Below are 14,804 nucleotides of genomic sequence, written 5' to 3'. Positions count from 1 at the left end.
CGGGCTGAGTACCCACCCCCGCCCCCCCTCCCCCCAAAAGCCCTTTGCCTGCATGACTTGAGAGCACGCTGTAGGGGGCGCTCTCCCCAGGACTCCACCCAGGACTTCATCCTGTGCTTTTCCGATCCAGTGGGGCTGCTGGCACAGCCTACCCCCCAGCCCCGTCCAGCCCGTCTTCATCTCCCCTCCCATGACGCATTCCTCTCTGAGCCCTGGGCAGCGATGGGAGGAAGCACCCAGCAGAGGCAGTGAGCACAAGGCAGGGCCTGCCCCCTACCAGTGCTCGGGGGGCAGTGGGGATTCCCAGGAGCGGGGTCTCGGTGCCAGGTGGAGGGAGCTTGGTGTTACATACTCTGGGGCAGGCAAGCCGGACTCCGGATGGGGAGGACACTAGGGGGAAGCAAACTGGACCAGGCTGTCCCACTACCAAGGCTGGTTTCTTATGAGACAGGGGGTCCAGGGAGGGCTCAGAGCAGGGGCTCCAGGACTAGGGTGACCAGATGTCCCAATTTTATAGGGACAGTCCCGATTTTGGGGTCTTTTTCTTATATCGGCTCCTATTACCCCCCCAGCCCCTGTCCTGATTTTTCACACTTGCTGTTGGGTCGCCCTCCCTGGGGCAGGAGAAGGGGGCCGAGGTTGCAGGGAGGTAGAGATCCCGGGCCTGAAGCAGCAGCACAATACCAGCCCAGCAGCCGGAAGGATGAGACACCGACCGGGTCGTCTCCGCTCGTGCTCCAGTGGACAAGCGCCCACAGCATCGGGCCTGTCAGCAGCCTGACACGGCCACAGAGACTGAGCCAGGGGGTCCTGCGGAGGCCTGCGGGCAGCTCCTGTTGCCATTGGCTGTGGGCAGGCACCCAGCACAGCTGTCAGACCCCCAAGAGGAGCGGCAGTGTGGTTAATGGATTGCACACTGGGGTGGGCATCACGGATTCCTGGGTTCCGTGCCCACCTCGCAGTTTGGCCCTGGGGGAAGCCCTTCTGTGCCTCGGTTTCCCTAGCTGGACATGGGGTGAGTTCTAAGGCTGTCAGGAGGGCTAGCGAGGGGATGTTTGCAGAGGGATTTGGGCAGGAAAGGAGCTAAGTAAATCACATGATTATTCCCTCCCATCTGCCCTGGAGTCACACACGGAGACGCAACCCCTGCCCAGTGTTTGGGGGCTGTGGCTTGTGGGGATAAATAAAGCAGCTTTGTATCGTTTTGCTTCCCTCGGCCATGAATCCAGGGTCTGTTAGAGCCCAGCAGGGCTCTGGGGAAAGGGCTGGGCTGGGTTTTCTAAATACACAAACAGGCTGTTTATTTTCCAGCAGGTCGAATGTGAACTCCCTGGCCAAAGCCACGAAGAATTCAGTCTCTCACGGCCCTCTGCAGCCTGGGGAATGAGCCTGCCAGCCCGGGGCACTGTCGGTTCTGGGTCAGCTTCTCCAAACCTCCCGGGTTTAAAACCAGAGCAAGTGAAATCGGCCAAGCCCAGTGCTGTGTGACTGCTAAACAGCTGCTGCGTTCCACCCCAGAGGGGGCTGCACGGCGGTGGTGGGGCCGTGTGCTGCAAAGCACTTTCGGCTCCTTTCTGGATTCTAATAAGGAGTCTAATAAGGATCACGGTATTTTCCTTCTCTCCCCGGCCCGTTCCTCAGCTCCTCCGCTGCCCAGCAGGCTCCCGACATTGGCTGAGCGCTTCTGGGGCAGTTTAGCTTATTTAGGCCGAAAGAAAACAAACAGGAAACAAATAAACCCAGCGCAAAGGCACAGTGTGTTCCCAGCACTGCCCTCCCCCTCCGAACCCAGCCCAGCCAGACAGCTGGTGTGCACCAGGGGAGGATCGGTCCCAGTGTCACCCAAGGACTCCGCATTCAGGCCGCTGACACAGTCCTCCGGCACGAGCGTCGTGTACTGGGGCCCCGGCCTCCAGCACCTGCACCTTGACTTCTCATTTCCACCAGCGGGTGTAAAACACTCCTCAGCTGAGCTGTGTTTTACAGCCACTTTGCACGGGCGGGAACGATTGTGCAAGGTGAGGGGGGCAATGGTGAATTGGGCCCTTGGCGCCAGGTCGCTGGCTGGATTGGCCATCTCTGCTAGCCCTGAAATCAACCATGCATGTGTCAGTTTCTCCTCTCCAAAGCCCCAGAGCGGCAAAACCACCCTGTGGGTCGGGGGGTGCAGCCACCCCACTAGGATCCTGCTGCGTAACAGCAGCGGCTGCTCCCCACACTGATCGGGGAACGAGCCAAGCTCACCCAGCCCAGGCATTGGCAACAGGAGCGACTGGTTTATCTGGGTCAGTGCATAGCAAGGCAGAGGCTAAAACCTGTTCCGAGATACCGTAACCTGCTTGGCACGTCAGGCTGAGCTCCCCCGGAGCTCACACTGATAATTGCTTCTCCCAGGGATCTGCCAGTGTGGACATGTCGGGGACGGAGTTTCTGCAGCAGTTTTGCCAGGCCGATGTGCCAGGGCGCTGCACCCTTGGGAGGTGCTTTAGACGACAGCTCCTGATGGGCGGGATCCCCGTGGGAGAGGCCAGGAAGCCAGGAGACCCAGCACAAGGGGGTGTTTGTTCAAGGTTAGATTCTGAGCTCAGTTTTCCTGGTGTAAAGCCAGAGACATTCCATTGGAACTCAGTGCGGTGAGTCAGGATTTACGCCCAGATCAGAATCCGGCCTGGAAGGTTGAACATTTTAGGCAGAGATTTTTCAAACGCGCCTAAGGGGTTTTGGGGCTTAAATGCTTGGGAATCAGGAGTCAACCAAGAGCCTTGGGCAGCCCTGCTCCCCGCTCAGCTCGGTGCTTTAAGGGCCGTGCCAGAGAGGGAGGATGGTCTAGCAGTTCGGGCACCGTCGTCAGACTTGCGCTAAAACCAGGGCTCAAGTCCCTGCTGTGCCACTGAATTCCTGCGTGACCTTGGTCCACTCACTTAAGCTCAGCTCCACCCTCTATAGAACAGGGACATTAGCACTCCCTGCCTCAGAGGGGTTGCAAGGGTACATGCCTTAAATACTGTGAGGTGCTCTGATGCCACAGTGAGGGGCGCCAGCCAAGTACCTACAAAAGTATTTATCTTAGTCTGGTAAAAATTATGGTGCGGTTCTAGGCACTGACCCAAAACCCAGTGCAGACAAGGGGGTGGGGCAGGGCATGGGGGGATTTTGGTGGGCGTCAGATCTGGCCCCTTGCGTCTCTGCAGTTAAGCCCATTTCTGTGTGTGTGTTGTGATAGGGTCCCCCTTGCCAGGCACTGACCCGTCTGCACACAGGGAACTTCACCCTTCCGGTGCCAAGGCATAGGTCCTCTGCCATTCTTCCCCAACTCCATCCAGCCGCTAAAGGCCAGGACCGCTGTGAACTTGCTGTGTCAGAGACAGGGGTGGGGTGAGCCCAGGACTTGGAAGTTCTAATCCTCACATGAAAATCCTCCATGGCCAAGGGCAAGTCATTTGACCAGCTAGTGCCTCGGTTTCCCCATCTGTAAAATAATAATAACAGGATAGAACTTTAATTAGTTGCCATCTGGAAGATCAAACCACGGTGTTAAAATAATCCTCTACCCCATCAGGTCAAAGGGTTTAGACAAACATTGTTCAGTATTATCACCTTTCACGGGGGGGACAGGCACAGAGAATGGACGAGTCTGTGGCAGAGCTGGCATAAGAACCCAGAGCTCCCAGCATTCCTCCCCAGGATCAGGAAGGGAACCCAGGAGTCCTGGCTCCCAGTCCTGCGCTTTAACGGCTGGACCTGTCCCTGTCTCTGCTTTACTGCTCTAAGCCGAACCTTTTAGCCGTTCCAGCTTGGCGCGGGTACCAGCCTTTGTAGGGTAACGCCTGAGTGTCCACCCCCAGCACCCGGCCGGCCGCCAGACACTCAGCACCTGGCCTGGGCTCTCCCCTCCCCATCCTGCCCCCCGGGCCGGACAGTCGAAACGCCGAGGTTCAGAGGTTCCAGTCTCCGGCGCCAGATGGGCCCTGCCAGGGTATTTCCTCCTGTGCTTCCCGGCCTAGCGAAGACGCCAACGCCCCGTATCTGGTTCCCTTACCGGGGCCTGATTCTCAGCCGCATTAGTCCCGCAAGCCAGGGAGCCGGGCAGTCTGGGCCTGAGAAGCGAGCCGGGCTGGGGGCATTGGGGTGCTGGGCGGGGGACCTGAAGGAGAGGGGCTGGCCCCTGGAACTCCCAGCTCCTGGGCTGCCTCCAGCCCCGCACCATGCATTGCAGACGGGCGCCAGGCAGGGAGCGGGACGCAGAGCCAGAGTTTTCTGTCGAGAAACGGAAGGGCTCGGGCTCGAAGGGGTGCCGGGGGGGGGCAGAGCCTGCCAGCCAGGCAGAGAAAGCAGCTGTTGGTGCAGGCTGAGCCAGCCCCCCCGCCCCCAGCTCTGTCCAGCTGCCAGTTCCCCTTCTTAGGACATGGGCTGGGAGGCGAGGGCGGTGGGAAGGAGACGGGGGCCGCGGCAGTCAGGCTTAGCACACGCAGCAGGCAGGGGCACTCCGGCAGCACCAGTAAGTGCCAAACTACGGCTCCCAGGCAGACGGGCTGGGGGGACACTCAGGCTCGTGGGGTTTGGGGAAGGAAGGGCTCTCGCTCGCCATGGAGTGACTGGGGCCAGTGGACTTGGGGGCAGGGGAGCACAGGGGTGGGCTCAGCTAATTGACAGGAACTGGGGGAGGCAGGCTGGCCAGGTGTTAGCTGGTGGGGCTGGAGGGGGGATGGGGTGCTGCCCATGAGCCAGGGACCCACGGAGCTGGTGTGGGGCAGGGCCCACGGAGCGGTTGGGCCTGCTCCTGCTCCCATGTGAGGCGAAGCCCTCACTGGCGCCAATGGGGGCAGGACTGCGGCCTCATTTTGGGGGGGGGGGGGGATGGGAGCGGGTGTGTGGCGGGGCCAGGCCTGAGTTGGGGCGCAGTGGTGGCAGGAGGGCGCGCTCGCGAATGGGGCTGAGAGGAGGGTCGAGGGGGCTGTGCTTGCAGCATGGGGAGAAAGAGGGATCCCCCTGCTTTTGCTCCCCAAAGCGTTGGGTTGGGAGAGTGAACGGCCCCTGGGGTACGACCCCCGGCACCTGCCCACCCTGTTCCCTGGGGTAGGACTCCCGGCTGCTGCTGCCCACGCTCCCTGTCCCTGCCCCGAGGTATGACTGGCCCCAGCCCCTGGTGTACCCTCTGGCTGCCATAGCCAGCACCCTCCCCCTGCACTGAGGGGACCTCGGCTCTGGGGGGTGCATCCCCACCCCCCTCCGCTCCCTCTCCTTTGCTCCAAAGGGTCTGAGACTGAGATAGGGTTATGATGAGTTAATTCAAGCCACAGACTCGGGAGATGCCCCCCATGCCCCCTGCCCCCCCAGCTCAGACAGCTGCAGCCCCCTCCCTCCCACCCAGAGGGGGCGGTGTGTCCCCCCCCCAGCAGCCGCCCCACCCCTGCCCACACCGGGAGCTGCACCAGCCGAGGGGGCGAGTGGAAAAGCAGCCAGTGAATGAGCTCTGTGTCCAGCTGCAAACAGCTCCCCAGCCCAAGGGGGAGGCCAGGCCAGGCTGCCCTGGCCAGGGGACTTCCCAGCCCAGCTGTGTGGGGAATGAGAGGCTCCGTCCTGCCTGGCGCTGAGGGAGATCGGCTCTGTACTTCCCCCCATGGTACAGGACACCCAGATGGGGGTCAGCGCCCCAGCTGGACCCCAGCCGCAGGCCCAGGGACCGGGGTCAACCCTGCAATGCAACTCCCAGCCCGGGGACGTGGCTTTAAAGCCCTTTGGGAAGGTGTGTGGCCCAGCGAAATGCCAGCCGGCCGCCCCCACCCCGTCCGGCCATACCACACCCCAAACAGGGTGGGGGTGGCAGGGGGGGGTCTCCAGGGGCTGTCAGTCCAGATTGGGCCTGGGGGAGGGGGAACAGCAGGAGGAGGGAGAGGCAGCAGCTATCTCCTGCTCCCAGAAACCTGCTTCAGGTTGCACGGTGCTGCTGCCCATCCCTGTGGTGTCAGAGCTGCGGTGGGAGCTACAGGTGGGAGGCTGCTGGGGACGAGGACATACGTGGCGGGGGCAGGTTATCGCTTTTTTTAAAGGTGCAACTAAATATTGTCCCCGTTTGGGCTGCGCCACCTCGTGCTTTGCTCGTCTGCTTCAACTTGAAGCTTTGTGAAGCAGGGGCCATGCCCCCGCTCTGCCCCCTGCCCAGCCGGGCCTCGAGTCTCTGCACTGTTGTCCTCCCCTGCTCAGCTGTGTGTCATAGACTCTCCAGTACTAATGGAGAGTCTCCCTTTGTACAAGTGGCAGCGGCCCAGCTTTATGGGGCAGGAGGGCGCGAGCTGGCTGTCGAGGTGACGTTCTCAGGCACCGTTGGGGTACCGGGAGTTTCTGAGGTTGTCTTATACTGCTAGAGAGCCTGTCAGCTGCGGTCCCGGAGCACCGTACACAGAGGGCGGTGGGTGCCGAGGTGCCATGGGGCTGAGCAGGGTATAAATAGCTCTGCTCGCCAGCCGAGTGGATTAGACAGAAACATTTCACCCGGCTGTGAAATGCAGCCACCTCTGCGGTGGCATGCAGGGGCGGTGCTGGCCGGGAAGAAGAATGCCGTGTGTGACTGAACCCGCAGGTGGGGACCCAGGATATGATTAGCTCCCAAATTAGTGTCTGCATCGGCATTCAGGCCGGCCAGCCGGTTTCCACCTGGGGTCTTGTGCAACAGAGCCACGGGCTCAGGGACTCGGATTAATGTCTCATTGGAAACAACGGCATCTCCTGCCGCACAGCGCCCCCTAGTGCCACGCTGGGCCAGCACTGACGGCGAGGGAATAGCGCCCCCTACAGACCCCCAGCCCACCCCCTGCCGCACAGCGCCCCCTAGCGCCACGCCGGGCCAGCACTGACGGCGAGGGGAGAGCGCCCCCTATAGACCCCCACTCCCTGCCGCACAGCGCCCCCTAGCGCCATGCTGGGCCAGCACTGACGGCGAGGGGAGAGCGCCCCCTACGGACCCCCACTCCCTGCCGCGCAGCGCCCCCTAGTGCCACACCGGGCCCGCACTGACGGCGAGGGGAGCCGCCCCCGGACCCCCCCCGCACAGCGCCCCCTAGCGCCATGCTGGGCCAGCACTGACGGCGAGGGGAGAGCGCCCCCTACGGACCCCCACTCCCTGCCGCGCAGCGCCCCCTAGCGCCACGCCGGGCCAGCACTGACGGCGAGGGGAGAGCGCCCCCTATGGACCCCCACTCCCTGCCGCGCAGCGCCCCCTAGGGCAGGTCTCCCTCTTGGGCTCTGTATTTGCAGCAGAGGGAGAGAGGGGGAATCCCCTGCTTTTGCGGGTCTCGATCCCCAGAGCTTTGGGCTGGGAGGGTGGAACTGGCTCCCGCAGGGACGCTGGCCCCTGGGGTATGAGAACCCTGCCTCTGAGCATGAGATCAGGTATGGGGGCAGCCCCCGGGTATTACAACTTGGGGCTCACCCTGCAGGGGGGTCTGGGGGCAGCCAGGGGGCACTTCCCCTGGCAACACCCTTGTGCCCGCCCGGGCGGCGTTTCTCACAGGCTCCGTGTCTGTAACAGGAGCTGCGCTGAGCCCCCTCTATCAGCCAAGCTCCGGGCCAGGAATCTGGTTTCCTGGCTCCGCTGTTACCGCAGCAACCTTTCAAGCAGGGATTTTTTAATTTGACAAGGGGCCTTTATACAGACCTGCAGCGCTAGGCCGAGGGGGGCTCGGGTCCGTTACCCGATAGGGCCCCCCCACCACGCCACACCGGCTCCCATTGTCCAGCAGGCGCTGCCAGGAGACACCCGATACCCAGGGCCTTATCAGCACCGGGGGCAGAGTGAAAGCAGCAGGATGGGTTACAGGCGTCTGCGCCACCGCGGCTGGCACCGGTTCAGGAGCAAACATACCAGAGTGTTCCACCGCACCGAGCCAAGGTACTGGAGTAACACTCGGACATAGCACTGGAGTAACAGCCCTGGTCCATCTGGCGCAGCGACCCCGCAAATACTGTAGTAATGCCAAGCCAAGGTACTGCAGTACCACTCGGACACAGTGCTGGAGTAACAGAGCTGGGCCGTCTGGCGCAGCGACCCCAAGGCACCGGAGTAACACTCGGACATAGTGCTGGAGTAACAGAGCTGGGCCGTCTGGTGCAGCGACCCCACAAATACTGTAGTAATGCCAAGCCACATAGTGCTGGAGTAACAGCCCTGGGCCGTCTGGTGCAGCGACCCGCATAAATAAGTAATGCCAAGCCAAGGTACTGCAGTACCGCTCGGACACAGTGCTGGAGTAACAGAGCTGGGCCGTCTGGCGCAGCGACCCCAAGGCACCGGAGTAACACTCGGACATAGTGCTGGAGTAACAGTGCTGGGCCGTCTGGTGCAGCGACCCCACAAATACTGTAGTAATGCCAAGCCAAGGTACTGCAGTACCACTCGGACATAGTGCTGGAGTAACAGAGCTGGGCCGTCTGGTGCAGCGACCCCGCAAATACTGTAGTAATGCCAAGCCAAGTTACTGGAGTACCACTCGGACATAGTGCTGGAGTAACAGCCCTGGGCCGTCTGGTGCAGCGACCCCACAAATACTGTAGTAATGCCAAGCCGAGGTACTGGAGTACCACTCGGACATAGTGCTGGAGTAACACTGTTGTGCTGGCTGCGGTAATGACCCCAAATACTGTCACAGCCCCAGCCTGCTGCAGTCCTGGGTCCCCAGTACTGGAGCACCGTTGTGCTGGCCCCAGCGGCTGGAGGTTCGAGCTAGACAAATGCAGGCTGGAAATCAGGTGCCGGTCGTTAACGTTGAGGGTCATTAGCCAGTGGGACAATTTACCAAGGGCTGGGGGGATCAGTGGCCATCTTTGGGGTGTTTTCCTAAGGGCTCTGCTCTGGTTCCAGCAGGCATGAAGGCAGGGAAATCCTCTGACCTGGGCTACGGAGGAGGTCAGATGAGATTGTGGGGTCTCTGGGCCTGGGAATCTGAGCAGCTGCCGCTTCAGTCCCAGGGCAATGGTGGAGGAGACGGGGCCTGTTGTTGAGGCCCCACTGAGGAATGGGGTCAGTGGGATCGATGCAGCTGCCTGCACCCCTCACAACTGTTAAACGGCCCCAGAGAGCGAGGGGCTGCTCCCGGATTAGCCCCATGGATCCCCCCCACCCCTCAATTGGCCTTGGCTGGCGGGGGAGGGGGGTCCTTCAGCGTCAAATGTTGACTGATTTGTGCCCCAGTGGATTCTCTTCCCAGCACACGTTTATTGTCTTCTGGGCCCTACTGAAAATTCGAACCCCGCGTTGGCACTCGATGGGGCTGAGACGAGGCAGAGAGCGTGTGCACATGCAGGGAGAGGCGAGACACACGGAGCTCCGTGTGCGCGTGCACATGCAGGGAGAGGCGAGACACACGGAGCTCCGTGTGCGCGTGCACATGCAGGGAGAGGCGAGACACACGGAGCTCCGTGTGCGCGTGCACATGCAGGGAGAGGCGAGACACACGGAGCTCCGTGTGCGCGTGCACACGCAGGGAGAGGCGAGACACACGGAGCTCCGTGTGCGCGTGCACACGCAGGGAGAGGCGAGACACACGGAGCTCCGTGTGCGCGTGCACACGCAGGGAGAGGCGAGACACACGGAGCTCCGTGTGCGTGTGCACATGCAGGGAGAGGCGAGACACACGGAGCTCCGTGTGCGTGTGCACATGCAGGGAGAGGCGAGACACACGGAGCTCCGTGTGCGTGTGCACATGCAGGGAGAGGCGAGACACACGGAGCTCCGTGTGTGTGCATGCGTGTTACAGTCTGTGCAGCCCCTCACACGGACAGAGCTCCCCTGCTACAACCAGGCCCCTCCGCTGACTCTGTCCCTTTAAATCAGGTGAGCACTGGACCCGCATCAGCTGTCCAGTCTCTAGTATCAGATCCTCCTGATGGGGGGGCTTGGCTCTTATTTAAAGTGACTGACCAGCCAACTCAGGCTCACTCTGCAAGAGCGTGGAGCCAGCTGGCTGTGCAGGGGCGTCCAGGTGAGCCCAGGCAGCTATACAGGGTGGGGGGGAGCCCAGGGGCCAGGCGGCTGTTCAGGTGGGGCCCAGGGGAGCCCAGGGCCAGGCAGCTATATGGGGGGGAGCCCAGGTGAGCCCAGGAGCCAGGTAGCTATATGGGGGGGTGAGCCCAGGGGCCTGGTGGCTATATGGGGAGCCCAGGGGCCAGGCAGCTATATGTGGGGAGAAGCCAGCCCAGGAGCTGCTGGGGCCCAGGTGAGCCCGAGGCCTGGTGGTCCTACAGGAGTGAAGGGTGAGCCCTCCACTCCGCAAGGCCCCTGGCCTGGGGCAGAGAGGAGCAGGGGGCAGGGACAGGAAGGCCCCACCTGGGCAGGTGCCACTGCTGCCCCAAAAGTTTCCCTGGGGGACTGGCTGGCTGCAGGGCCTGATCCTGCCCTGCCCCCTGTGGGGCCTGTTCATCCTTCCCCGGCCCCTCGCGTTGGCCTTTCTGCCACAGCAAACCCTGTGGCATGAGAACGGGGCTGACCCCCACGTGGCGTGGGGCAGGGGGGGTCTCCTGGCCCAGGCCCAGCTCGTGGCTCTTTGGTGGCCTGGATCCCAGCCAGGTTCCCAGGTGCGCCCATCCCCAGAACCGCCCCCACTACTCAGCCCCACGTTGGCAGCCTCTGTGAAGAGACCAGGGGCTGGCTGGGCCCCGCAGGCTGCTCTCCCCACCCGTGGGTCCCTCCAGGCACGCTGGCAGGGTGGGGCTGTGCCCTTCCCCAGCCCCCCACCCGGGCTCCGGGATCCTCAGCCCTTCAAGGTGCTTCTTGCAGAGCCGGCGCGATGGCCTCTGAGCTGGAGCGTGCCATGGAGGGGCTGATCTCCGTCTTCCACAACTACTCGGGCAAGGAGGGCGACAAGCGCAAGCTGAGCAAGAAGGAGCTGAAGGAGCTGCTGCAGACAGAGCTGGGCTGCTTCCTGGAGGTAGGGCCCAGCCCCGGGGGTGGGAGCAGGCAGGCCTAGGGGACTGCCCCAGGCACTGGGTGCCCCCGCCATTCCAGCACAGGGGCCCCTGGGCCGTCACTCCCCGCGGGCGCTGGTCTCCCCTCTCATGGGTGGTCGCCAGCGGCGGAGCCGTGCCAGGGCCCGGGGCTGGACGGCTGTTCCCTCGGGCTTGGGCCGGAGAAGGTTCCCACATGCCCGGCGCTGGGCTCCCAGCCCCGCCCAGGCTGACGGGTCTCTCTGGTATGAAGCTTCCCAACATTCCTCTCTAAGCTCCCGGGCTCCTAATTGCTTCTCCTCCCCCACTGCAGCTCTAACCCTTCCCCTCCCCGCTGACCCCTGCCCTCTCCTGCTCCATCCAGGGCCAGGCAAATAGCTCATGCCTCCAGCTTCCCACTCACTCTCTGGCTTGTCCTGAGCACAGGACAGGGGCCTCTCACTGGGGCTCCCCCCCCAGCCGCCTGGGCCTCTTTCCTCTCCCAAAGGGGCGGCCCCACACGCTAACCCTGCCTCCCCCGGGGGTGTCTCCGCTGCAGACCCAGAAGGACGCGGGCACTGTGGATGGCATCATGCAGGACCTGGATGAGAACGGCGACGGGGAGGTGGATTTCAAGGAGTACGTGGTGCTGGTGGCTGCTCTCACCGTGGCCTGCAACTCCTTCTTCTGGGAGGACACCTGAGCAGGGAGCCTGCACCGCCTGGAGCCCCCTAGAGCCGCACACCCCTATTCTGAGCCAGCCGCCGGCATACCCTCTAACCAGCTAGACAGAGCTACTCATTAAAGGCACCGAACCCACCCCAGTGTCCCGTCCCTTCCTCGGAGCCTGGGAGTGCCGCTGAGCAGCGTGGGGAGGGGGACACTGCTGCAGTGGGGCTAGGGGAGTTTTGGCGTGAGGGGGAGCTCCTGCTCCCCAAGTCGACATTATCCCTGGTGTTAGAAAAGGGTGGAGGCCACGCTCTGGCCTGTGGGGCTGGGCTCAGGGCCCTCAGCCTTGGGGTTCCCTGGGGGGCATGAGCCATCCATTTCCAGGAGAGTCGCCTCTCCGATCACCCCGGCCACCAGCGAGACACACACCCCTTCGCTCTCCACACCCCTTCCCACCAGGCCTCTCGGACCCATGAGCCAAGCAACTGCCCCCATCCCCAGGCCTTGTCCCTTTGCTTGCCCCCCACTTCTGTGCTGGGAGCGCAGGCCGTAAGCTGTGGCGTAACCCCAGTGCCTCAGCCGGGATCACCACAAAGGCTAGTTTGACCCTTTCTCTTCCCACAGTCATGCCCAGTTGTAGCTGACACCACGTGGCACAGGGCCTGAAGCAGGCCGGTCTCTGTAGGAAAGGGAGGCAGGAGCCTGCTGGGAGGGAAACAGGGTCACAAGGGGGATGACTGGGAAAAGGGGCAGGAGAAACGTGGCTGACAGGTGGTGGCTGGACGGCCTCCTGCTGGGGTGGGAGGAAATTCACAAACATGGTGCTGCACCCATTCCCCAGGGGGAAGAACCTGTTCCTAGCTCCCTTCCCAAGAGCCAGGAGCCCAATAACCAGCCTCCTCTGACTGGTACCGGCTGAGCCGCACGCAGCGCAGGGGGGCTAGTGGGGCTGACACCGAGCGTGACAGGTGGACAGCTCCGAAGCCGCCCACCCATTCTGCGGATTTGACACTTCTCTGGGACGGTGCCAAAGCACTTTGCAAACTAGATACCGATGCTGCTGAGCTGCAGCCACCTCTGGGGTGGAGGGTGGTCATGTGTGCACAACGGTCAGGAACAGAAGGGGAGAGCCTAGACAAGAATTAGGTGGGCAAAGGGAATCTTTAGGAAGAATGCCCTGGCATCATTAATGTCTGTACAAAGCTGACAGGAGCTCAGCATTGACAAGCTCGTCAGAGGCAACCAAACTGCAGAGATTGATGTGTCTGTGAGCAGAAAGCAAAAGGACTGGAGAGAATCGGGTGGGATTTGAACCTGTGAACCCAAAGAATCTGATGCTGAGCTCTGGCGCCCCCCGTTCTTTGCAGCAGGTTCTCATCTTCCCTTCCCATCCTTTGCAAAAGAGAAGCTCGAAGCCTGTGATGCAGAAAACGGCATTGAACTCCTAGCAGCAGATAATAAACTGATCTGTCACAGCCACAGAGAGACACCCACCACATTTCAAGGGAACACAAGTACTCGGTGGGATGTGAGAGTTCTCTGACAACAACGTAAGCTAGGAGTAAATCCACTGCAGTCAGTGGAGTTACGGAGCAGGAGAATCAGGCCCACTAAGCAAGAAAGAACGCGATGAGCCAGTCAAGGGCTTGTTTAAAACATCTTTTAAAATTGTTTTTCCATAGTGAAAGTGATATTAACCGTGATTTCCCCAAGGCAATGTTGCCAAGTATGGTGATTTTATCATGAGCCTCCTGATATTTGGTGGTTTTCTTAAAGTCCCAGCTCCTGGAGTTAGGAGATGGCAGGACGCTCTCAGCTTTCATTTACAGACAAAAATCCTTAGGGTTGCAGAGAAAAGCTAGAGAACGTGACTCAATGCAACCCTAAAGGCTCCAGAACCAGCAGCGAAATAGAAAGAACCTCACGTTGATTACGTTTTAAAATCTCGGCATTTTTAATCCACTCTCAGGATTTTTTGAGGGCTGACTCACGGTTTTTGAAAGCTTGAGGTTGGCGCTAATGCTGCATGTGTAACACATGACATTCTTCACCACAGCCGCTCACTTCCGCAAATACAAAGCCACAAGGACAGTAGTGGGTGCATTCTCCCAGGAATGCACAAATCTTGATTAGAAACCGATGGTGCCACTGCCAGCTGAAGCAACGGAGCGCTGAAGTCTGCCCTCTGCAGTGCTGGTGCACATGTGGAGTAATTCAATGGGGATCAGCATCCATGGGAGTGAGCCTTATTTGCTTTTTCTTTGTTTTTACCATTTTGCTGCCAGTTTCACCCCCTTGGCAGGCCCAGAATGGTAAATGGGCTGGCACCTTTGCAAGCTGAGACTTTCTCCTGATGGTTGGCATCTCATGCACTACACTCAAAGCCTTCATTTTAATTAAACCCACGTCATTTTGAGGAAAATCTGCAAACCATGAACGGAGTGTAACTGATGCATCGACCTGTGCCTCTGCAGATAGCCTGAGCCAATAGCTCTGGGAGATGTCAGCTGTCCAGCTGACACAGAAGCGGGTTTGTGAGGGGGTTGTGTCAATGCTGCTAGCTGGTTTGCTGCTGAGCCGCATAGGCTGGAGGAATTTCATATTACACAGATCTGTACAATCAGCTGGACTTATTTTGGTGTTATGAGCGGGCAGGGCTTGGGCCAAGGACTTCTGACCCCTGAGCCGGGTCGGGTGAAGGGCCACAATCATCTATCTGATTGATAACTCACAGGAAGTGCGGGCTTCATCCACGCAGCATGCTAATCATCCAACCCCGGGGGATCCCCTTATGGGAGCCCGAGGGGGAGTTCAGTCCCCGAGGCCTCTGCTGATGGTCACTATCACCTGCGGTTGAGTCTCAACATGGACTTAGAGCGAGATCCTAACCCTGCCCCCCAACCCTCACACAGAAGCAGCCACCTGCTGGAACGGCTTTGGGGGCATGGCCGGACCTGCCACTCAGCAGGGTGCAGAGGCAGTTCTCCTAGCCCACCGCCCACCCTACAGGACAACAATGGCTGCCAGGTTATCCCAGCCAGAGCAGGGGAGCCCCCCATACCCAGCTGCTTCCAGAGGAGTCAGACCCCAGGATTCCCACAAGTGGGCTCCCTCCGCCCAGCCCAGGCCTCACACCCACCTTGCCCCCCCTTCCAGCCCAGGGTACCCCCCAGCTGCTCTGGGGCCCTGAGCTGCACCTCCTCAGGCCTGGGGCCCTG

General features: G+C 61.1%; 1 protein-coding gene across 3 annotated transcripts; it reads left to right on the top strand.

Annotated features, from left to right (window-relative positions):
* Positions 1 to 4,400: 4,400 nt before the first annotated feature.
* Positions 4,401 to 14,191, top strand: S100A1 (S100 calcium binding protein A1). 3 transcript variants are annotated; one of them, XM_039513585.1, is made up of 3 exons: positions 4,401 to 4,498; positions 10,772 to 10,922; positions 11,477 to 14,191. In XM_039513585.1, the coding sequence occupies exons 2-3, from the start codon at positions 10,782 to 10,784 to the stop codon at positions 11,618 to 11,620; spliced, it is 285 nt and encodes a 94-aa protein (XP_039369519.1). In that variant the 5' UTR covers positions 4,401 to 4,498; positions 10,772 to 10,781; the 3' UTR covers positions 11,621 to 14,191. The 3 variants fall into 3 exon arrangements, with proteins under 3 accessions (XP_039369519.1, XP_039369522.1, XP_039369521.1); XM_039513588.1 differs by having other exon boundaries at positions 4,410 to 4,498; positions 10,759 to 10,922; XM_039513587.1 differs by lacking the exon at positions 4,401 to 4,498 and adding an exon at positions 9,849 to 9,977 and having other exon boundaries at positions 11,477 to 13,355.
* The last annotated feature ends 613 nt before the right edge of the window (positions 14,192 to 14,804 follow it).

This window comes from Mauremys reevesii, linkage group 24 (genome assembly GCF_016161935.1).
Source record: "Mauremys reevesii isolate NIE-2019 linkage group 24, ASM1616193v1, whole genome shotgun sequence".
Lineage (NCBI taxonomy): Eukaryota > Metazoa > Chordata > Testudines > Geoemydidae > Mauremys > Mauremys reevesii.
Note: the sequence above shows the minus strand (reverse complement) of the source record. Positions and strands in the feature narration are given on the sequence as shown.

Bases quoted from the DNA above. Each gene is read 5' to 3' on its own strand.
- S100A1 (XM_039513585.1), top strand. From the start codon at position 10,782: ATGGCCTCTGAGCTGGAGCGTGCCATGGAGGGGCTGATCTCCGTCTTC. The intron at 10,923-11,476 runs GTAGGGCCCAGC...TCTCCGCTGCAG, and splicing joins AGCTGGGCTGCTTCCTGGAG to ACCCAGAAGGACGCGGGCAC.